We start from the raw sequence: 24,473 nt of genomic DNA, 5'->3' as shown, positions 1-24,473 counted from the left end.
GAAAGCACAGATCCTTTAATTACCCTTTATCCTCTTGTTAGCTTCTAAATCCCTTCATAAACTGCTCCCAACCTATCTCCAGTCTTATTGTGTATTTCTCCGTTTTCCATGTTCCACAGTCCAACCAAGCTGGCCTTCTCTGTTTCTCATGCAGGACCTCTATCACCCATCTCCAAATTTTTACACTAGCCTTCTCAGTGTCTGGCATGCATTCCCTCCTCTTTCCCTCTGCCTCACAGAATACATCTCTGGCATTGTGACACAGCTCAAGCAACACCTTCTACTTAAAACCTTTCTTTACTACTGCCTGCCTTCCCTAATGGCTTGTATTGATTTTGCATTCTAATATTTATTCAGTACATACTTATACCTTCGACACAATCATTGGGTCCTGCTTCTATCCTAGCCTTCATAAACATAATCCTGGGAAGCAACTCCTGTGGAGAAAGGCCCAGTCATCTTCAGCAACTGTCAAACCACTGCTATGCACAGGGCAAGCAAGTCAGCCTAGCCCCAGCTGCAGCAGCAAGGCACCTGGAGATAGATACAGGAGACAGCATGTTCCATGCAAATCAAATTATCACTACCTCCCCTTGAACCCCGATAGAGACAGCCCAGGATCCTGAATTTAAGAGCTTCAGGAATAGCAATGTTTCTAGGCTACTCTTTACAGCCATCATTCCAGGGACCCTTTCCATGTTTGAGATGAAGACTAGTAACTGTTCCTGTCAATGTCATAGATATATCTGTTGAAGACCCAGTAAAGAAAGTTCTTGTCACTAAAGTCCTTGGCTCTGTCAAATAGTCCAACATCAGAAACTGGTATGATTTTTTATCAGTGGACACGTCATTTAAAAAAAAAGACATTATCGCCTGCTTAATTGCTGCATCCTAGGGTCCATGGGACCTTTCCATTTGACTTGTAGCTGAAACTTTCCATATATGTTGTCTGTCCCTATCAGAATGCCAGCTCCTTGAGAACAGAGACTGTCTTATTTTTCTTTTTGTGTCCCTACCACTTAACACATAGTAAGCACTTGATGTTTTATTCATTCCTTCTGTAAGGAAATACATTAAGTACCTATTGGATCATCATACTTGTTCTCCCCCCTACTGGAATGTAAGTTCCTTGAGACTAAGTGGTTTCATTCTTTGTATTTCCATCCCTAGTTTAGCACAGTGTGGACTCAGAGTAGGTACTTAATAAATGCTTGTTTACTGATTTTCTTACCAATTCTGTGAGGTAGGCAAGGGTTGATTATCATCATTTGGATTATAGAATTTCATTGTTAAAAGGACATTAGAGATTTTTAGGTCCAATCGGTTTTACAGAGGTGAAAAACTGAGGCTTCAGAGAGGTTAGGTGACTCATCTAAGATCAAAGACAATTAGAGGCAGAGCCATCAATAAAACTCAGATCTCTTCACTTTCTGTCTAGGGTTCATATGCTCCCTATTTTCTATTCCCTGGTACAGTCTATGATCAGAGATTATTAGAGCCGGAGACCCTCGGGATCATCTAGCTCTAGTCCAAGGGCTCTTTACCTGAAGTTCACAGGTTCCCCATCCCCCAAGAGTCCACGAACCTGGATGGGAAAAAAAAAATCTTTATTTTCACTAGCCTCTTATTGAAATTTAGCATTTCCTTCCATTATTTATTCTGAGAAGAGGTCCATAGGCTTCTCCAGACTTCATGAAAAGGGGTCCATGAAACCAGAAAGGTTAAGGACCCCGGGGCTTATCCAACCCTCCCATTTTACAGATGGGGAAACTAAGGCTCAGAAGGGGAGGGGGGCGCCGTTTGAGCCTTAAGTTACCCAGGATCTCTCCAAGAGTTGAGGGAGCTACCGAGGTTCCCCCATAGGAGGATGAAGAGATTAACCCTCAGATTGGGCATCAAGAGCCTCCGGCCGGTTGGGAGAGAAGCAATGACTAGGAAGAAAGAGAAACTGAGGCCCTGACAGGCATGGGCGGAGCAGAGCGGGTGGGGGGAGTGGGGAGGGAAGCGGGAGAGGGGAAAAAGAGGATCAAAGGCAGAGCGGGGGAAGAGCCTCCCGCCCCCTCTTTACCGCAGATACCTCGGCTCCTCCCTAAGCTGCCAAGAGGCGGAAGGCGTGGCTCACTGGCAACGGTCTCCATAGGAACCACATACTCAAACCGTCGGGTTGCTCCCTCCCAGCCAATCAGTGTCGTCATAGCAACAGTGGTCTCTTGCGTCATCTCGGTGCGCCGGAAGTCCCTCATGTTGACTACCGGTAGGACAGACCGCGGAAACGAACCGAGCTGAGGCGAGATGGGCTGCGATGGGGGAACGATTCCCAAAAGGCATGAGCTGGTGAAGGGACCGAAGAAGGTGGAAAAGGTCAGAGCCGAGTCCTAGAGTCGGGAAGGAGACTCACGTGAAGTGCGGCCTCCCGGGGAAGTCTGTGGGAGGGGAGGCTCTGAAATGGGTTTGGGGACAGAGCTAGGTAATAACTCCCCTCCTCTTTATTTTTAGCGTAATTTTCTTAGGACAGTCTTTCCCGACTCCTTCGGGATCTCCCCCTTTGAGATCATTCCCTACTTCTTGGTATTTCCTTATGGACTGACTCCTTCCTTGGCCTACACACACGCCTTGGTCACCTCAAACCTGGAGAGATAAACAGCACTCAACTTGAGTTCGCTGTCCCTTCCGGTGGGCATCGTGTATCTCTTCCTCCGTCCATAGCCAGTTGCTGGAAAGCGTTGCCTGTAATCATCGCCTCAACTTCTTCACTTGTCCCCTATTTTTCAGTCCTTTTACGATATGGCGTCTAACCCCACCATCACTAACAATATTGGAACTGCTTTCCCAAAAGTCGCCGATGATTTCTTAATAACTTAAATTCAAAAGCTTTTTATCAGTACTCATCTTCTTTGATCTCTGTCGTTTTTGACACCGCCGACCACTCCCTTTTTTAATACTTTATTCTACCTTTTCTTTTATAACCCTCCTCTCTGCTGTTTCTCCTCCTACTTTTTTTTCTTCCCAGTCTACTTCTCAGGATCATCATTCGCTGTCAATGTGGGTGTCCTTCATTTAAGTCTCTATAGAGAGCTCCAGTCTCTGTCCTGGGCTTTATAATTTTATGTTAGTCTCTTAGTGATCTCATCTTCTCTTATGAATTCAGTTTTCTCTCAGTTTATGATTCCCACATTTGCATATCCTGCATTAATTTCACTGCAGAACTCCAGCCCCACAGAATAATAGCTAATGTTTGTATAATGCTTACTATTTGCCAGGCACCAAGGTAAGCACTTTACAATTATTATCTCATTTGCACTTCATAACAACCCTGGGAGATAGGTACTATTACTATCCCTATTTTACAGATGAAGAAATTGAGGTAAACAAGAGGTTAAATGAGTTACCGAGGGTCACACAGCTAGTGTCTAAAGCCACATTTGAACTCCGGTCTTTCTGATTCCAGGCCCCATGCTTTCTCCACTTTACCACCAGCTGTCTCCCACACCAACACTCACACCCACATCTTTAGTTACCTGCTGGACATCTCCATTGGAGAGTCCTGGAAACATCTCAAACATGCAGTTTCCAAGGTGAAACTCATTTCTTTCCCTCTAAACATTCCCCTCTCCAAATTTATCCATTTCTGAATAGAACATCACCATCCTCTCAGTTATTGAATGTCATAACCTCCAGTTCATCTTTTACTTTTCCTCTCTCTTAAATCCCATGTCTAATTTTTTTTTTGCCAAGTCTTCTTGCTTCTGTGTCTATATCCTTTGCACCTGCCCTCTTTTGCTCTAATCCTAGATTTAATTCAGACCCACATCACCTTTCAGTGAAATGTTGTAATAAATTCCTAACTGGTTACCCCAACTTCATTTGTCCCTTTTCCAATCCATTCTCCACATAGCTGCCAAGATAATTTTCCTAAGGCACAGATATGACAAAATTCCTTTCCCATTCAAGATTATCAGTGGCTCCTCATTGCCTTCAGACTCAAACAGAAACACCAGAGCCTGACATTCATGTACCTCCATAATCTGGCTCTGACGTGCCTTTCCAGTCTTATTTTACAGTATTCCCCTTCAAGCACTTTCATCCAAATTGGGCTATTACCTGTTCCCCAAACTTGACTTTCCATCTACCCTTTCTTGTAGTTGTATAAGCCACCCCCTGTGCTTTGGGATTCTCCTTCATCTCTGCCTTTGAGAGCCTTGACTTTCCTTCAGGGCTCAACTCAGACGCCACCTCTTCTGTGGAGTCTTCCTTGCCTTCCCCACTAATTGTTAGTGTTCTCCATGTTTAAATTACCTTGGAGTTATTTGTGTACATGATGTAAAAGTGAAAGCTTAAAACTTTTACACTTGTCATTCCCGTCTTTTTTTTTTTTTTTGGACTGGTTTTTTAAAAAAAATTTTTATACCCAGAACAGCCCCTTGCACATAGGGCGGGCCCAGTAAATGTTTGTTGAATGTCCCTGTGATGTAGATAGTGATAGTATTACCAAATAGGGTTGACTCTAATAGATGAAATGTAATAGGAATAGATATAGCGTGGCTTATACACTTACGTTCAGAAAATCGACTTTACCAGTACAAGATTGGAGAGGAAAGTGGCTAGATAGATAGTAGTTCATCTGAAGATCCGAGAGTTTTAATGGACTGGATGTTCCATTTGAGCTAACAGTGTGACAGAATGACCAAAAAGCTAATACCATCTTAGGCTGCAGTAAGAGTTAGGTGTCCAGAACAAGGGATGTGGTAGTCCTGCTGTCTGGAGTATTGGCAGCTGGGTGGTGCATTGGATAGAACACTGGGCCTGGAAGTTCATACCTGGCCTCAGACAGGCACTAGCTGTGAACTCTGGCAAACCCTGTTTGCTTCACTTTTCTCATCTGTAAAATGAAGATACTAGTAGCACCTACCTAGAAGGTTGTTGTAAGGATCAAATGAGCTAATTATTGGAAAGCACTTAGCACGGTGTCTGGCAGATAGTAAGGGCAATATAAATGTTAGCTATTATTATAGTGGATGAGCACTTGTTGGAAATGTTTAAAGGGGGTTGTATGATTTTTAAAGTGATATGACCTTCCCACTTCCCTCTTCAAAGAAAATATTTTGTACACTGGGGTTTGAGTAGTTTGAGAATCGGGAGGTACAACATAACAAAGATTGAGTTTTATCAGGGATGCTTATAGGAGATATCTAAACAAAATGATGCAGAAAATTTTGAGGAGAGAGACAACACTTTTGATTGAGATTAAAATCTATGTAAAATTATTGACATGGCAGGCAAAATTACGTGTATAATCTCAAGAGTTTGGAGAAGCCTGGGAGATCAGTCATGCCAAGCGTCTTTTTTAATGGACAAGCACTAACTCCAATATTGTCATCCTATTATCCCTGTTTAAATAGTGACTTTTGCCTGAAATGTTCAAAGCAGTCAGCTGACAAGTTAGCAATCTATCCAAACTGCTGTGAGGTGGGCAAAAGGCAACTACTATTGCCTATATTTCACAGAGAAAGAGAGATAATGGAAATTGACTTTAAAATCCTGCATGAAGTCAAGAGGCAACATTGCGTAAGGTGGAGAAAATTTAGATTTAGAATCGAGGACCTGGTTTGAATTCCTTGCTTGAGGCACAGATCTGGGAAACACGTCTGGTGTCACACTTGTACAAGTCAGTGGTAGACACTGGACTGCTATCTAGGTTCCCTGACTGCTATTCATATCTATGTATTGGACTTCTTTCTGTAAACTTGTAAAGAAGAATTTTGAGCATCTCTACCTTTCCTTCCTTTGCCTTCCTTTGACCAGATATCCACTGGTCTCTGCTGAACTCTGATGTTAGGAAGTTCGAAACAATGCCTTAACTTTTGAGTTTTTTAATTTTAAAAGACATATATTTAATTATTTAATAAACAGAGATATATCATCTATGATAAAGTTTCAGGCACTAGGAGGGGAGAATGTGTGGGAAGAGTGCTTTTTTGATACCTCTTCTGTCAGTTTTTTTTCTGATAGATTCATTTTTGAAGTCCAGTAATCTATTATTCTTCTTGGATTGTTCGTCTAATGAATGACAAGTGTAAAAGTTAAAAAGTAGAATGAAAACTGCTCTCAAAGGAATAGGGAAGGAGGTTGATGTTAGGGGCATGGAGCATTATATGGCTGCTTTCTGCATTTTTAGAAATATCAGGTTAGCTATATGAGCTCAATATTCAGAATTTTGTATTTGTGTATATATTTCATAGTACTTTGGTTTACAGCTCAGTGTCACCTTTAATCCAAACTTGATGGCATGGTATGCCCCCTGGTGGGTAGCTTAAATGATACATTTCTTTTAATTAAATTGATAGTATTAGTTTGTGTTTTTAATAGACACTTGGAAGAGTTATACTGAAAGCAAATGCTAATATTTATTCTCCGATGATCTTTAAAATCTGCTATTCTTTTACATCTTTTTTGTTTTGATACACTTTATTGTTTGCTCCATTTTCTGAACTGTTTAGAGGATCATAGATTTAGCACTAGAAGGGATCTATGTGCCATCTAGACCAGTTCTCTCATTTTAAGAAGCTAAGGTGAAGAGGAAATAAAATTTTGGTCTGGCTTCTGTGCAAAGGAATGACTTGATATAAAGATTTTTTTCCCTTACCAGTTTAAGAAACTACTGTATTTATTTGACTACTCCTATAGTCTTGATGAGAGGTGATGAAGGTTTGAACTAGGGTAGTAGCTTTATGATGGGGAGAATGGGATGATGTGAGGGATGTTGTGGAGGAAGAGTCAAACAAGATTTGGCAAGTGAGTGGATGTGTCAGATGAACATGAGTTGAGGATAACTTCGGAAACTAGGTGGCATATTGGTTAGTGCACAGGACTTGGAGTCAGGAAGGTTCAGGAGAACTGCCATAGGCACTTATTAGCCATGTGACCCTGGGTAAGCCATTTAACCATCCTGTGCCTCAGTTCCTTATCTGTAAAATGGGGATGATGATAATAGTACCTACCTCACAAGAGGATCAAATAAGATAGCATATGTAAAGTGCTCTGCAAACTTTAAAATACTGTATAAATTCTGGCTTTTCTAATGCTAAGGTTGATGTGCTTAATAGGAATGTATGTGTAGAGCCCATATCAGGTTGCATGTGGTCTTAGGGATGAAGGTGGGGGGAGGGGGAGAAAATTTAAAACTTATGTAATGAGAATGTTGAAAAATACAAATAAATAACTTTTTAAAAATTTAAAAAATAAAAAATATAATGCCAGAGTTGCAAATCTGGGTGACTGAAAGAATAGTTGTAACCTCAACAGTTTCGGGAAGTTTAGGAGAGGGGGAGGCTTGAGGTATTGGGGAGGAAGACAGTAAGTTCTCTTTGAGTTTGAATTGCCTGTGGGACCTTTAGTTCAAAATTCCTGAAAGGCAGTTTATAATGCAGGACTGGAGTTCAAGAGAGAGATGAAAACTGCATGTATAGATCTTGGAATCATCTGCATAAAGATAATTGAGCCCTTGGGAACTTGTGAGATCACCAGACAAAGGTGTAGAGAAGAGACTTTGGGGTTATCTGCAGTTAGCAAGTCTGATATAGCTGACAATCCAGGCTAAGAAGGGTCAGTCAAAAGAACAGAGCAGTATATGAAAACCTAGAAAGGAAAGAGAATCTGGGTGGTCTTAGTGTCAAATGCTGTAGAGATATCAGGAGGGATAGGGATTGAGAAAAACCATTAGATTTGGCAATTAAGAGTTCATTGGTAACTTAAAACAGGGCAGTTTCAGTTGAATGGCAGGGTCAAAAGCCAAATTGCAGAGGGTTTACAAGAGGGAAAGGAAAAGAAATGGGGACACTGAGTAGACATAGATAGCTTTTTCAAGAAGTTTAACTGAGATGCAAAGGAACGATATAAGGTGATAGCTAGTGGGAATGGTAGGGCTGAATGAGGGTTTTAAAGGTGGCAGGGAATGAAAGGGGATAGGAAGAAATATAAGATTAGAGGGAAAGTAAGAATTATGGTGGTGACAGTCTTCTGGAGATCATGGGTACATGAAGAGTAGTTGGCTTGGCAAGGAGAGGGCCACCTCTAAGATCCCTTTAAGCTCAAACATTTTGTGGTTCTGAAATTCTTTTAATCAAGTCTTTATACTCATCCATCAATCAATGAGTGTTTATTAATTGCCTTCTTTGTGCCAAGCATTTTGCTATGTGCTGAGGATGCAAATACAGAAAATGAAACAATCCTTATTCTCGTAGAGCTTACATTCTAGTGGGGGAAACAAGTACATATATAAGTATGTACAGAATAAATATTTATTTGCTACTGGGGAAGCAAATCCTGTGGAAAAGGACTAGCCAGCCTAGCTAAAGCAGCAAGGCACCCTCAGGGAGAGACAGGAGTCAGCATATGCTATCAAAACACCACAACCACCATCTTGGCACTGAATCCTTCCCTCTCCCCCTCCCCGCCCCCGTCCCTCCCCAGTCCTAGTGGAGACAGCCTAGGACTCTAAACTAAGAGCTTTGGGAATAGCAGTGCTTTCAGCCCACTGCTTGAAGCAAGGAGGTAACCTGTGTTGAGATGAGGCCTAGCGATTGCTCTTCTCAGTGCCACGGCCACATCTATTGAAGACCCAGAAAACAAAGTTCTCATCACCAAAGACTCTGCCACTGTCAAATGATTCAGCATCAGAAACCGGTCTCATTTTTATCGGTGGAAATGACATTAAAGAAGAGGCATTACCATCTGCTTTCTAAAGACTGTAAGATCTGCACCTGAAACCTTCCATGTGTGTTGTCTCCCTCGGTAGAATGTGAGCTTCTTGAACAGGGACTTTTCTATTTGCATCTCTGACACTTAGCACAGCACTTAACAAATGCTTTATTCATTCATTCATTCATTCATTCGAATATAAAGGGAGTGAAAACAAATACAAAATAGTTCACTATGGAGATAGTCTGAGAAGGGGAATACCAGTTAGTAGTTGGAGGATCAGAAAAGCCTTCATATAGGTGTGCTTAAGCTGTATTTTGAAGGAAAAGAGGGAAAAAGATGAGGCAGAAGTGAGGAGGGAGTTCATTCTAGGCATGGGAGATAGCCGGTACAAAGGCACAGAGATAGGACATGGAGTGGCCTGTATGAAGACTAGAGAAACCAGTTTGACTGCACTCCATTGAAGCCAGAAGGGTAGTTGGGGTCAGGTTGGGAATAGCTCTGAAAGCTAACTGGAGGAATTTGTATTTGGTTCTTGAGGCAATAGAGAGTCCCTGGAGTTGAGTAGGGGAGTCAGATGGTCACATTTGCATTTAAGGAAAATTTCTTTGGCAGCAGTATGTAGAGTGGACTGGAATAGGGAAAGACTTGAAGCAAAGATACCTTTTAGAAGGCTGTTGCAATAATCTAGGTGACAGATGATGAGCGCCTGAATAAAACTGGTAGCTGTGAGAAGAGAGAAACAGGGAATCAGAAATGACAGATGTTGTGAAGGTAGAAATGCCAAGATTTAGCAAAGGATTAGATGTGTGGGGTGGGGTGGTAGGGTGAGATATTGAGGATAATGTCAAGTTTGGACCTGGGAGACTAGAAGGATGATGGAACCTTTCATAGAAATAGGAAAGTTTCAAAGGGTAGGGGGTTTGGGGAAAACATGAGTTCAGTTTTGGACATGTTGAGTCCAAAATGTTTGAGATGTCTCCAAGACATTTAGTTTAAAATGTCTAGTAAGCAGCTAGTGATGTAGGATTGAAGTTCGGAGAGATATTGGTGCTGGATATATAGAGCTGAGAGTCTTCATGGGGATGATTGTTAAGCCCATGTGATCCGATGAGGTTACCAAAAGAGAAATTGTAGACAGAGAAGAGGGCATAGGTCAGTGCCTTGAGGAACAACCACACATAGGGGGTTTGATATGGATGGTGAACCATCAAAGGAGATGAAGAAAAAGCAATCAGGCAAATATGAAGTGAAACAGGAGAGTAATGCTATGAAAACCTCGATTTAAGAGATGATCCAAGGAAAAGGGTGGTTATCAGTGTCAGATGGAGAAGATAGATTAAGAGGATGAGGACTGAGAAAAGATCATAAGATTTGGCAATTGATAAATCATGCGTGACTTTGGAGAGAGCAGTCTCGGTTGAGTGATGAAGCCTGATATCAAAGGATTGAGGAATAAGTGAAAGGAAGTGTAGTAGAGGCAGTGAGTATAGACTGATTTTTCTATTAATTTGACTAAGGAAGGGAAGAGGCATATATGATGATAGCGTAAGGGGCTGGTTGAGTTTAGTAAAAGTTTCTTGAGGATGGAGTAGATTTGGCCATGTTTGAAAGGCAGTAGGTAAGGAACCATTAGATTGGGAGAAGTTTAAGTGAATGAAGGGCAATCTACTAAAGAAAAGGGGAAGGGATGAGATCAAATGTGCCCATAGAGAGGTTGGCCTTGGCAAGGATAAGATCTACCTTATTGTCATGTCTGGGCATGAGTGGAGGTTAATATCAAGGGATTTTGAAATGAAGAGAATGGAGGAAGAGAGGACTTGTGTCAGATGGCCTCAATTTTCTCAGTAAAGTAAAAGGCGAGGTCTTCTGATAAAAAGAGAGTGGGGAAGGGAAATGTGTGCAATTTGAGGAGAGAAGAAAAGGTTTAGAAAAGCATCTATGGGTAATGAGACAAGGAATTTGATTAGGGAGAAATAAAAGTACTGACTTACTGCAGTGAGCCCAGTTGAAGTTGGCTAACGTAAATTTATAATGGACTTATTCAGCGCAGTTGTGTCACTCCCTTCAGTTCCATTTAGTTACCTGTGAGAAAGGACAGAGGAGGAAGAACAGCAATCCAGTGCTGAGGTTTGGAAAGAGATGAGCCAGGGCCTAGGGGATTCAAAAGCAGAATTGAGTATGGAGTTCAAATGGCTAACTATAGGGTTGAAATTAGAAAAGGAGATCAAAGAAGCACTAATGGACTGAGAAAGTGAAGGGATTGGAGATGTCAGTGAAGATGAAGAATTGGTTTAGGAGGGCTGAAATGTAGGAGATGGAGTTATGGAAGTTATGGTCGGATGGAGAAATGTCTAATTAAGGAAGTGAAATACTTATGCATAGTGATGAAATCCCATGTGTGACCATTCTATGTGTGGCTGAAGTGGAACGAAGAAATAGTGAGAAAAAACTCTGAACCACATATCAAACAGAAGATGGAAGTAATTTAAAAGCAAACGTGTCATGTTTTTTCTTTTTTCATTTCTTAGGTTGACAAAAATGCTGAATTAGTGGCCCAATGGAACTACTGTACTTTAAGCCAAGAAATACTAAGAAGACCAATAGTAGCATGTGAACTTGGCAGGTATGCTTATGTTATTTGAATTATTACTCTCTTTTTAAAATGAATTTAAAGTAAATTTCTATTTGTAAATAGGACTGTTATCCATTTATAGGTTATCCTCAGCAGATGTCTTCATTCTGGATTCCTTTTACCTCTGAGCATATATCTGGATCATATTCTTTAAGCCCAATCCTGCCTTAAGATATCTTTTAAAATTAGTTGCTTTCCATGTATACACTACACATATTTAAGTCAACTCTGCTGATAAATAATACATTCTCATTTATATTTCTCTGAGATACACTTAAAAGAAACATCATGTAATACATTCCATTGTCAAATGTAAACAGTTTATACCATCCTTATCACTGCTTTAAGCATTCAATGAATTCTGCCTCTATTAGCACAGATATTTGATTATCTATAATGATAACATTTTTACTACTTCTTATTGTTACAGACTTTATAACAAAGATGCAGTCATTGAGTTTTTATTGGACAAATCTAACGACAAAGCCCTCGGGCAGGCAGCATCTCACATTAAGAGCATTAAGGTAATACTAATAATTCTGAATTAATTCAAGGGTCACAAATGTTTACTTTGTTACTGGTATACTGGGAGATGGGAATCATAAGAGGTATTCCAATAATAGCTTTACTAGTTTACTATGGAACTCTAAGCGAGCCACTTAATGTCCTTGAGCTTCTGGTAACTCATCTTTAAAATGGATATAATAGTTGCCTTCTCTACAGAGTGTTTGTGAGGGATTAAATCAGATAGTGAATTTCAAAAAACTTTTTAAAGCTATAAACTAACTGTTAAAGGACAGTTCCTGTTATTGTAGATCTGGAAAATAATTTCATGGAATTTTAGATCTATAATGGAACATAAAAATTATCAAATGCTTCCCTTTCATTTTGCACAGGAGGAAACTGAGGTGTAAGAATTTGATGACTTGCCTTTAGGTCATACAACTAGTCAGTTGATTGAGGTTGGAGTCCGGGTGGTCTCCTTACTCTCAGGCTAGTCCTTTTTCCATTATGTCATGCTCTATGTTTTAATTTGTCTTGTGGAAGTTATTATTAGCAATACTTCTTTTGTAAAGAGAAAAAAAATGCCCTTGTCATTGGGATCAGTGCAGTTATTGTCTCAAGATTTAATTTTTAATTGTGAAGGTTATTTCTTTCTCTCAAAATACAGTAAAGTAGGTTGAAAATTTAAATTTAAAATTACCAAATATTTATTAGCTCATCTGTGGATAAGTAAAACACTAATTCCTTTCATAACTTTAGAGTAATGTTCTCTCCAGGTTAGGAGTTACTTAGATCATATGATTCATTTATTCATTTCAGTAACATTTAGTATGCAGTTAGTATGTTCCAAATGTGTTATTTACTGGTGATACAAAGATTTAAAAAAAAAAAAAGCAAAATAATCCCTACCCTCAAGGAAGGTTTCCTCAAGGAAACAGCACACAAACATGAGTAAATACAGAGTACTTTTTTGATGGGGAGAAAACATTAGTAACTGGGAGGATAGTCCTCATGTAGGAGATGGCATGAAAAAACTAATGATAAAAGAAAAGTTTTGGGGCAGCTAGGTGGCGCAGTGAGTAGAGCATCAGCCCTGGAGTCAGGAGGACCCAAATTCAGATCTGGGCTCAAACACTTGACACACTTACTAGCTGTGTGACCTTGGGCAAGTCACTTAACCCCAATTGCCCTGCCTTCCCCCTTCCAAAAAAACTCCAAAAAACAAAAGTTTGACTAGGGAGGGAGTAAAATAATAGTTTCTGTGTTGGTTTTATGAATTATTAAGGAAATAATCAGGATATAAGCAGGCTATTTAAAATGTTGATGGTTTTTCCTAGAATGTGACAGAGCTGAAGCTTTCTGATAATCCAGCCTGGAGTGGTGATAAGGGAAATACAAAAGGTGATAAATATGATGACCTCCAGCGTGCCCGATTTATTTGCCCTGTTGTAGGTCTGGAGATGAATGGTCGACACAGGTCAGTAATTCACAAATAGTTGGTATAAAGTCCTGCCTTGGACTTTGTTTTCTAAAGGTGCTATTAAGTCACAAGTGGATATTCATTACATTAATCCCTTTGTAATGTAACTTCTAAGTCCAGTGGTATTTTAAAGAAAGCTTGGTATATTTTAAAATGTTCTCTACTGTGCACTAGTTCCCACATGTGACCCATTTAAAGTTGAGTTTGGTTGCCTGATATACTTGAGCCTGGGAAAGGAAGTAAGGGGCAAATGTTTCCCATAAAATGAGGCTCTTTTCCTTGTAACTACAGCTACAAATTACCACAGTGGAAAAATGTTATGGAGTGTGTGGTTGATTCACTGGCTCTATTCCCAGCACATAGTGATAAAGAAATAGCCTTGGATTTCTTCTCACTTCAGTACTTCAAAGATAGTCATTTTTTTCATCATGTGGATACTCTTTCCACTGACACGGATCACATCCCCTCTAATGAATTAGTCAAATATCTTTTCAAATTGCCGTGGACAAATAGCTTCATAACCCTTTGACCAGGCTGTAGATAAGACACTTTGAACTTCCCTGGGCTGATTCTTGGGCAATAGGCCAAATATTTTCAACTTAGTAAGATATACCAGAGTATGCATTCTGCTGATATGGCTTTTGATAACTCAGAGTCACCTCCCAGCCACAATGAGGCAGTGAAATTGGACTTTAATGGAGAGCTTTGAATTCATTGGAACTTTGGTATCATAAATCTTTTAATCTATATTTGTACAGTTGAATTCATGTTACGGTAGGCAGAAGGTGGGTGTGAGTAAACTGCAGCACATTAGAAGCAAGACATTATGAAGACGAACTGAAGTAAAAGATGTTATCAAAAATGTGTGAGCCAGAAAGAAGATGAACTCGTTGATCATGTGTGGAAAGCAAAGTATAGCTTAGGAACAGATCTCATGCTCTACAAGTGTCTTCTCAGTGTTAAGGAATAGCAAGAAAGGCCTCTAGCACTGAGTGGACTCCCTGTGGTGAATTTATGAGAAGATATGGCAACATTCACATTGGATGGCTAGCCATCTGTCTCGTTGGAGGGAATGCCCACATCAGTGAAATGGCAGATATGTTTTAGTAATATGCCAGCCTTTGTTTGATAAAAGCAAGACTTTGTCTTTTCTCCTTATAATAGAGATAACAATTTTTTTTGTACAGATAACTTGACATATTTTAGGCAGCGAATACTATGTTATCAATCAAATGTCCTTCCACAATCAATAATAAATAGCTTGTGAAAATTTAATTAGAGAATTTTCAAGCAACAGCCCATTTTGACATTTTTAAAAAATTATACTTCATTTCAGATTTACAATTTAGACACAAGTTCACATTACAAATACGTTTGTGGAAAAAGGAGAGCAATACCTTTCACAACTACGGATACAGGAAAAATTCATGACTATACAAGAAATAGAAAGGCTCAGCTTACAGAAGTTAAAATGAGCTAATTTCAGTTACATAAAATCTAAAAGGTTTTGTGTACACAAGAAAGCAGTTAAAATTAGAAGGAAAATAGTTAACAAAGGGGAAAAAATCTTTGCTGCAAGTTCTCTGCTTAAAGTCTTGTGTCCAAGATAGATACTTCATTCTTTATTTAAGTTCATTTTGTTCATGATAAACATCTGTGTCAGAGAGCCTCTGGCCCATTACCTTGAGTCTGTCTAAGTCACTACTTCATTCTTTGCTGCTGTGACACAGTAAATGCCCACTTAGCCTCCCATTCTCCAGGTGCAGTCAGAGTCTAACCTCTGAAAAGTTTAAGGACAAATAGTTGAAGTGCTCTCAAGGTTGGTTAACCCCTTAATTAGCATTTCGTTGAGTAGTAAAAATAAAGCCGATGCATCTTTCCCCTTCATTGTATAGAGGTGGGTGACTATTAATGTTTGTAATGCCTTGTTAAAAGTATGGATTCTTTTATTGAAATGAGGATTATGTGGAAAATTTAGGATGAGTGGTTTCTATGTGGAAAGTGCTTGTGGATATATTGTGCTTTGTTGGATACATGCCTTTCCCCAAACAGCCACAAGGGGTCATCTGGAAAATAGGCATTTGATTTCTTATTGCAAGATACTAACTTTCTCCTGGATACAATCTCTTTTCTACCAAGATTATTAAAAAGCATTTAACCCCCAGGATTTTAAAGACAATTCACAGTGTAGAAACTGAGATTCCACAGAATAGAAGCAGAAAAAACAGAAAAAGGTGATGAATGTTCTGTCTCTGACTTGCACTCTTTTTGTAGGGATTATTAACCTTCTACATATAGAACTCAGTCACTTTAAATTGTGATCCTGTAAAACAATGTATGTGGATATATTGCAGAATGCAAATTATGTTCAACAAATGTTAGGTAATAATATAATTATTAATTTGTAACATATATATTTATATTGTATATTTATAGCTTGTGTTTATTATAATTGTGTAATAATTAATATGCTGTTTGTTTACAATATAAGATGTGATTGTTATTTGTAATAAGTATTAATATATTAATTATAAAGAATATATAAAATAATCCGTGTATTTTATTTTCAAGGTTTTGCTTCTTGCGCTGCTGTGGTTGTGTATTTTCTGAACGAGCCTTGAAAGAAATCAAAGCTGAAGTTTGTCATACAGTAAGTAAGCTCTTTGAAATTCATCATCTCTGCCATAGAGTCTGTTGAGAATAGCATTTGATTTGGCACAAAGTATGGTTCTATGACTTTACATGATGAGAAATCACAAATAGCTGTGTGGTAAGCCAGGAAGGTTCATAAGTATTGATATTGGTAATATCAGTCAATAAACAGCGCCTACTATGTGCCAGGTGCTTTGCTAAGCACTAGGAATACAAAAAGAGACAAAAAACAGTCCCTGCCTTCAAAGAAGTTACAGTCTAATGGGAGAGAACATGCAAACAAATATACACAGAGCAAACTACATATAAGCATAAATAGGAAATAATTAGAAGAGGGAAAGCACTAGAATTAAGAGTGTTTAGGGAAGGCTTCCTATAGAAGGGGGGATTTTAGTTGGGAACTTAAAGGAAGCCAAGAAGGTCAGTAGTTGGAGCAGAGGAGGGAAAGTGATGGAGTGTCTTGTTTGTGGAACAGCCAGGAGGCCAATGTTACTGGATCAAAGAGTATGTTGGGGAGTGAAGTGGAAGAAAACTGGAAAGGTAGGAGGGAGTGAGGTTATGAAGGTTTGAATGCCAAACAGAGCATTTTGTATTTGGAGGCATTAGGAAGCCACTGGAGTTTATTGAGTTGAGGGGCAAGGTGTGTGATGTGATCAGACCTGTGCTTTAAGAAAATCATTTTAGTAGCTGAATGGAAGGTGGATTGGAGTGGAGAGAGACTTGATGCAAGCAGACCAACCAGCAGATTATTCCAGTAATCAGAGTGAGGTGATGAGGGCTGTGCTATAGTGGTGTCAGTGTTGCTGGGGAGAAGAGGGTATTTTCAAGAGATGGTGCAAAGGTAAATCAGAAGGCCTTGAAAACAGCTTGGCTATGGGGGGTTGGGAGTGGGGTGTGAAAGATAATGAGGAAACCAGGATGATGCCTGAGGGATTGGGAGGATGGTGTTGGCCTCTACATTAATAGGGAAAATAGAAGTAGAAAGGATGTAGATGGAAAGATGAGCTCTGTTTTGCACATATTGACTTTAGGATGTCTACTGAACATCCAGCTTGAGACGCCTGAAAGGCAGTTGGAAATGAGAAACTGGAGTTTAGCAGACTATTATTATAATGATGTTGCCGGGAAAAATAGTCTCAATTTGTTTCCTATTCATTTATTCTACATACATTTATCACAGATGCTATTTGCAAGGAAAACTGTCCTAGGTGCTGGGAGAATACAAAGTTTTGATAAAACGCAATAAGCTCTTGCCTTCCTAGAGGTGACCATGATGTAAAGATAGATTATGATAATATACAATATTACAAGATAAATGCATTAAACAATTGTAAAGTGCTACGTGTGGGCCAGGATCAGGGAAGGTTACTGATAGATGACTATGTTTTTTGTTACACGGTTTAGTATGACAATTCAGTTTTTATTAGAATACTCATTATAAACAAATGAATGCAAAAGTATTTATTAGGTAGCTACTATGTATCAAGCACTGTGCCAGGCAATGGAGATACAAATAAAAAAATGAGATATTATGTATTGCATAGTCAAAACAAATTTCCCATATTGGCAGTGTCCAAAAATGTGCATTTCATTCTGCGTATTAGTCCATTACTTTTCAGTAAAGAAGTTCATTTTTCCTTATTAATCTTCTGGATTCATGGGTTGATCAGTTAAGTCTTTCAGAATTGTTTTTGCGGTATTGATGTAATATGAATTATTCTACAGGTTCTGCTCACTTCGCTTTGCCTTAGTCCATACATATTTTCTGGAGTTTCTCTGAAACCATATTTCTTAGCATAAACTAATTGTCTATTACATCCATATACCACAGTTTGTTCAGCTCTTCTCCAGTTGATGGGTACCTCTCATTTTCCCCCCAGTTTTCAGTTCTTTGCCACCACAAAAAGAGCGGCCATAAATACTTTCATACATATGAGTCCTTTTCCTTTTTCTTCAATTTCCTTAGGCTATGGGCCTAGTAGTGGTATTGCTGAGTCAAAGGTCTTATATGCACAGTTGAATGATTTGGTAGGCATCGTTCCCAAATTGCTTTTTAGAATGGCTGGACCAGTTCATAGCTCTACCATTAATGCTTAAGTAAATCTCTTTTCTCACAGCCCCTCCAACTCGAGTCATTTTCTTTTTTGGTCAGATTTGCCAATCTGAAGGATGTGGAATGGAACCTTCGTGCTGCTTTGATTGGCATTTCTTTAATCTTTATTGATTCTGAGCAATTTTTTATTTGATTGTTGATAGCTTGAAATTCTTATTTTGAAAACTTCCTGTTCATATCTTTTGACCATTTATTAGATGGGGAGTGACTCATATTCTTCCAAATTTGTATCAGTTTCTTATTTATCTTAGAAATGAAACTTTTATCAGAGAAAACTTACTGCAAATTTATTACAAAGATTTTTTTTTCCCAGTTAACTATGTCCTTTTGAATCTTAGCAGCATTGGGTTAATTTATGCCAAAACTTTTAAATTTTATTTCCCTCCATCCTATTATATTTTTTCCTCTCTTTGCTTCCTGCCTCCCTCTTGGAGCGGAGTGTGCTCAGCACCAGTGTTCAGTTTGATGCAAACAGCTTCCAGTCCCTTGCCCCTGTTCACTTCTCTTCACTCACTCCCTGTTCTTTTTTTCCTTTTAAACCTCTCTATATACTTAGGGTTTGTTTTGCTCATATTAATTTATCCCCAGATCTACTCTCCTTATTTTTTCCTTTCCCCTCTCCCTGTTTCTTCCCGTTTTCCCTGTTGAGGTGAATATATTTATGTACCAGAATATGTGCGTGTGTGTGCGTGTGTGTGTTCTACCATCCTCTGAACAGTTCAATGAAAGTAGATTCACATAATGCTTAATTAACCTCTCCCCCATTTCCCCCCTCACCCTTTCCTCATTTATACAGACTTCAATTTGTGTTCCTTGATTATGTGAGAAAATAAATGACCCCCATTCCTGTTTTTCTTTCCCAGTGTATACTTTTTCACCTCCCTTTCCTTTCTTCTTTTAAGATCATCAAAACAAAATAAAAATTACTCCCAAGACCTTTATTTATTTGATTCCCTCTGTGATATCGTGGGTCTGCTTATATCATTCCCTTCTCCCCCTTCCCCAGTACTTCATCCTTATAAAGTATTTTCTAATGCTCACTTGTATTTACCTTTTTACTTTTCTTTTTACTCCTGTTCTTATATTTTAGTTTCTAGTCTTTTCATTAGGCATGCTTGTAAGTTTTCTGTTTCACTAAAATTTCATTTTTTACCCTGTAAGATTATACTCAGTTTTACTATGTAAGTTATTCCTAGTTATAAACCTATATCTTTTGTCTTTTAGAATGTCATATTCCATGCTCTCTGCTCCTTCACAGTTGTATTTGCTAAATCATGTGTGATACTGACTGTGATTCCTCAGTAGTTAAATTCTTTCTTTCTGGATGCTTGTAGTATGTTTTTTCTTTGATCTGGAACCTGTACATTTTTGTCTGTGAGGTTCCTGGCAGTTTCTTCTTTTTTTCAAGCTTTTGAGTTGCCTTGGTTACTACTTGCCCATAAGTTTAATTTGCGATCTTGGGATAGCAAGATGATTTACTGTGCTTTCTCCTATTTCCCAATGACTATTTGGTCTGGTGTTCTCAAATTGTTGTTGGAGCACATGTGAGGGACCTTGGACTGTACTACTTTATTCTCTCCACCTGTTCCTCATCTTCCAAATCATGCTGTTTCATCTTGGAACTTCCAACGGTGCCTGGAACCTCCTTGACTTGGTTGGAACATTTAGCCATCCCTTTGGCCTTCTCGGCCTGGCACATCCCTTTGTAAGGTCTGCCTACTTTTCCCATTAACATTGCTCCTGAGTCCTCCATTTTGTGGAGGGGGCCTTTGTTCTCCTCCCAGCCCTGTTCTTGGCTTTTGGACTCTAAACTATATGCCTGTGCTGGGTGCCTCGTTTGTTTTCCTTCCCCATTAGAATGTAAGGTCAGCACAGGCAAAGACTGTCTTTCTTTTTGCTTGTATTTGTAGTCCCAATGCTTAGCATAATGCACTTTGTAAGTGCTACTGCTTGTTACCTTCCTTCCATCCTTCCTTTTAATTGTGGAAGTGGAATTTTGGATGATGGTGAGATCTGTAGTATGACAGTCTTTGTTTCTGGCTGAAGTAATGAAAAAGTAGGTGGTAGGAATTGAGAAGATTAAAGAACTGGGATACCACAGTATTCAAGGGAATATCAACATGTGTGCTGAAATGGCCTTATACAACGGGAGTGGTTGGGGAGACTATGAGCCTGATACTGAACTCCTTGAGAAAGAAAATAGCATGACCTAGGGTCTGGTAGATACTGGCAGCAGCAGGATTTGGATTGAATGATATTTCTAGATAGAGTGACTCTCAAAGGAGGAGAGGTTGCTGAGTGATGGGAGAATCTGGATGTGGCAAAGGAAAGAAAGAAGTTTGCTGATTCTCCCTCCCTGACCTGTGGGGGAGCAGGAGAGAAGTACACCCAACATTGGGAAGGGTGGCCAGAGATGCAGTGTCTTTCTGTGCAGAGCTGGTTCTCTCTGAACACCAGAGGACAGAAGGAGCATAAAGGGAAGAAGTTTAAGATGAAGGGAAATTTGTTGATAATGGAAGTACCAGTAACCAGTCCTTTTCTGTCTGTCACATATAGTCAGTTTCATTTTTTGGTGCTTGCCGTATCCAGTGCCTGTAGTATGTTGGTACATTATAGAAAATATTTATTTTTATTTTAGATTGGTGTGAAACTGTGTTTTGAGTTGGTTGACTTTCTTTTTCACATGAGTTCATTCATTTGACATACATTTTAAAATTCTTATTTTGTGCCAAGTACAGGTATTGGTAGGGGGAAAGGTACACAATTTAGGTAAGACTCAGTGCTTCTCTCTATAGAGTTTACAGACCAATAGGTTGAAATAGCTAGCAGAACAATTTTTAACATATTTTTATTTTACATATTACTCTAATGAAGATAATGGGGGTTACGTATTCATTTCTGCAAGTAGAATGGGTTTTAATTTGTTCCAGTTGGACCTTAAAAAAGAGAAGAACATTTTATAAAAATTGATTTCATTTATGTCAGAAGGTAAATTAGATGTAAGGATTTTTTAATTTAATTTTTTAATCTTTTCAGTAATTTCCATTTTTTTAAAAGTGCAGGATATATTGAACACTTGTGGTCTTTAGTATTTCAAAATAGTGAAAAAGTCTGAAAAAATAAGTGCCTTTTGGGTATAATTTCTTATTCTTTTGGTCACAATACAATTTATAATTACATTACTTTCACAAATTGGTGAGATTTTGCAAATCACTAGGTGGTGAGTAGAAAAAGCCCTTGATTAAAGGTCAAGAAATGTGACTTTTAGTCATCTCCACCACTATCTGTTTGACTTTGGGTGAGTCACTTAACCATCTGCCCTACACCTCAGTTTCTTAAACTGTGAGATGAAGGAGTTGGACTAGATTTCCATCTGCAAAATTCTTTATTTCTATGAAAGCAAAAATTAATTTGTCTAAACAGTATTTTCTTTCAAATAATGCCAATTCTAGTTCCAGAAACCAAATTTCTAGTTCTGTGGTGTTTCCAAATTTTAAATTCACTAAATTGAGAAGACTTCAATGCACTACTGCAGTTTGTATTAACTACAATATGTAATAGTTGTGGGTTTTTTCCTAAAATTTAATCTTTATGAGTACTACCCGTATTTGCCTCATGTAGGCTATGGTGTTTATCTTTGACAGTGAGTCAGTGAGCCATTTTATCCTGTTACCTCTACAAGAGAAGCTTCCATCACTCCAAATCTGAGGGTCTGAACTTGGGTGATAGTTGACAGGTGAATCCTGACTTAGGAATGACAACTTTTGTATCCATTTACCACTGAATATCTTGATAATATCCAATTTAATACCCAAGACACAAAGCTGCAGTGTTTGAAACTGCCCTGGTTCCATGTTTTAAAGCAGATAGGATGAGCAATGGTTTTAGAAAATGGGTTCCTAAGAGATGTGGTTGCTAGGCTTTCTGTTTGCTAATGATTTGTTTATATTAAAAAGAAAATTTAATTGTATTCCCCACAGCATTCTGTGCCTCATGTAGTAATGAGAAACAAATTGGGTGAATGTAAGTTGCACAGCAAGAAACAATGCAGCATTCTATGTAATATTAGTGGTATGTTTAGTAATAGTAAACCTAACTAGTTTTCCAGACTGGTTAGGTTAGGAAAGTGAAATATTTGTAAAGTAAATGATGTCTTCTGTATTACCAAAAGCCCTGCTATAACAATAGTGTATAGATGAGTGCATTTTGTTAGGAGAAACAACAAATAAGGTGTAACCATATGGATGCCAGGTCTTGGGTATGTGTGCATATGTTTTAAGTAACAGAAGAGAAGAAACCTCACTGCAGATTATATGATTTATTCTAATTTCCAGGTTCCGTACTGAATGTTATTATCCAAGGGCATGATAACCAACTCGCTTCACCCTTTGTGAGGCTGAATTTTGGATTCTTTTAAATAATACTTCCAGAGCCATACCATCTGTTAAGCCTTTCCAGTCCTGCTTCTTCCAGTAACAAAACGAATATGACACATTTCTTTTGTATGAATCCATGATGACATATTTTCAAAGCAAGATAGAAACCGGCATTTCTACCAAATTCACCTAGATAACCATAGAACAACATTTTTCAGTAAAAAAAAAAAAATTGTAAAAATAATATGCAGAATCTTTTAAATAGTGTTTGTTATACTTTTGAGTAACATCTAGTGCTCATTTTTTCATTAACTTTGTGAATCCCATTAGCCTATGCTTATAGCTGCTCTTCAGAAAATACTTAATTATTTTCTTCTCTGTTCTAACTAGCAGCTTAGAATTGCTAGTTCTTTTAGTAGCCTGAGTATCATTCTTTAAAAAGAAAAAGGCTTTTGTAGTCTTATGTCAAATTGTGTCTTCAGTGGAATACTCTATCAGCTAAGAGACATTGGGGAGCAGGGGGAAGTGCATGAGGGCAGTATGTTAAGGAGACCAGGTTTTTTCATCTCTTTTTTACTTAATAACTTAGTACAACCTCAGGCAGTATGACCTTTCACCTCTCTGGATCTTAATTTCCTCATCTCAAAAATTTGGGCTTTGGATTAGAACTCTTAGGTTTCCTTTCTGCTCTAACATTCTCCAATTTTAAAATTCATTTTCCCTGCTTCTGTATATAACAGAAGGTACTTAGTTGTATTCTGTACCACGGAAAGTATAAAAGGGATTTTTGTTCATCTATTAATTTATCCATTTAAAGTCTACTTTCCAAGTTCCTTGCCTCTTGTCTTCTATTTTCAAGCTGAAAGCATTCAGACCAAACATAAGCTCTTTTTTCCAAATTAGAAATTAACCATTTGCCTGTTTGACTGTCAGGATCCAGTTTTTGCCTTTCTAGATACTGTCATTCCCCTTCCTCACCCACCTCCTATCACCATAATTCACCTTGGTGATCAAAGGGAATTAGAAATAATTAGGCAGGACTTTACTGTCTAACCTCTAAAAATTTTGCTGACTTGCCCAGACTTAATTTAATTTGGGCATGTGATTCAAATAATCTTGGAAGGGCTATTTTTAATATACTTTTTATATACTTTTAAAAAACTTTATAGTTGATAACCCAAGGAATATAATTGTGGTGAATCTGAGCTTTCTAAACAGCCAACCTCAAATACATTTGAATGAGACTCAGAAGAAAATTTTTACAAAGTATTATCTTCAATGTGTTAATTTTAGAAGAGTTGTTGTAAATATAATCATAAATTGGTTTTTTAAAAACTCTTTAAAAAAACCTTTCAATACTTAAATATTCATTGAAAGCACATATTTTGTGAGGAATGTTTTAAAAAAGTAGTGTTTTAAGGTTACCTTGGTTTTCCTTCATTTGGTATATTACTCCTTTTTCTCTTCCACTACTTGTTTTCAAAAGCAGTTTCCTATATTTCTGCCACCATTTTGGATACTTCTGCCAATTTGAGGGCTCTCATAATTCGCATATTTTTTTATATTTTTTTTTCGTGATGCTCTTTCTTTTTATACCATTTGATCTTGGCTCTTTTCTTATTTCCTTTCTCTATTAATAATTTTTCATTGTGTTGCTATTGTATTACATACCTACATATATATTCACATTTTATGTTGTTCTGAGGTGTTTTGAACTCTTTTGGAGGGAAGATACTTTATAATTTTGTATCTCCTAAGTTAGGGTGCTGATAGCCATTGGCTAAATATATATCATTGATTTGGGGAGTGATTCAGGTCAAATAGTGATATTAAAATGTTAGTTGACAATTTTGAGATAAACAAGAAGCTGCTTAATGACTGTTTACCATAATAGATTCCTTTTTTCTTCAGAGAAATACAGCATTCATCATATCTTCGGATTCTTATAACAAAGTTGCTCCTTTCACCATTAAGAGTAACCAGAGACAAACAACTTTAAATGAAGTATATTTGTTT

The 24,473-nt window shown here is 38.2% G+C and overlaps 1 protein-coding gene across 1 annotated transcript in view; it reads left to right on the top strand.

The window, feature by feature from the left end:
- Window positions 1-2,218: 2,218 nt before the first annotated feature.
- RTF2 (replication termination factor 2) overlaps window positions 2,219-24,473 on the top strand; it is a 65,558-nt gene continuing 43,303 nt past the window's right edge. The window contains exons 1-5 of the mRNA XM_036750739.1: window positions 2,219-2,361; window positions 11,229-11,323; window positions 11,763-11,856; window positions 13,174-13,313; window positions 15,888-15,966. Coding sequence (XP_036606634.1) covers window positions 2,293-2,361; window positions 11,229-11,323; window positions 11,763-11,856; window positions 13,174-13,313; window positions 15,888-15,966 — 477 coding nt within the window. The 5' untranslated portion in view covers window positions 2,219-2,292. The remainder of the gene's footprint in view (window positions 2,362-11,228; window positions 11,324-11,762; window positions 11,857-13,173; window positions 13,314-15,887; window positions 15,967-24,473) is intronic.

The sequence above is a fragment of the Trichosurus vulpecula genome, chromosome 3 (genome assembly GCF_011100635.1).
Source record: "Trichosurus vulpecula isolate mTriVul1 chromosome 3, mTriVul1.pri, whole genome shotgun sequence".
Taxonomy (NCBI): domain Eukaryota; kingdom Metazoa; phylum Chordata; class Mammalia; order Diprotodontia; family Phalangeridae; genus Trichosurus; species Trichosurus vulpecula.
This window is presented reverse-complemented; position numbering and strand designations above follow the sequence as displayed.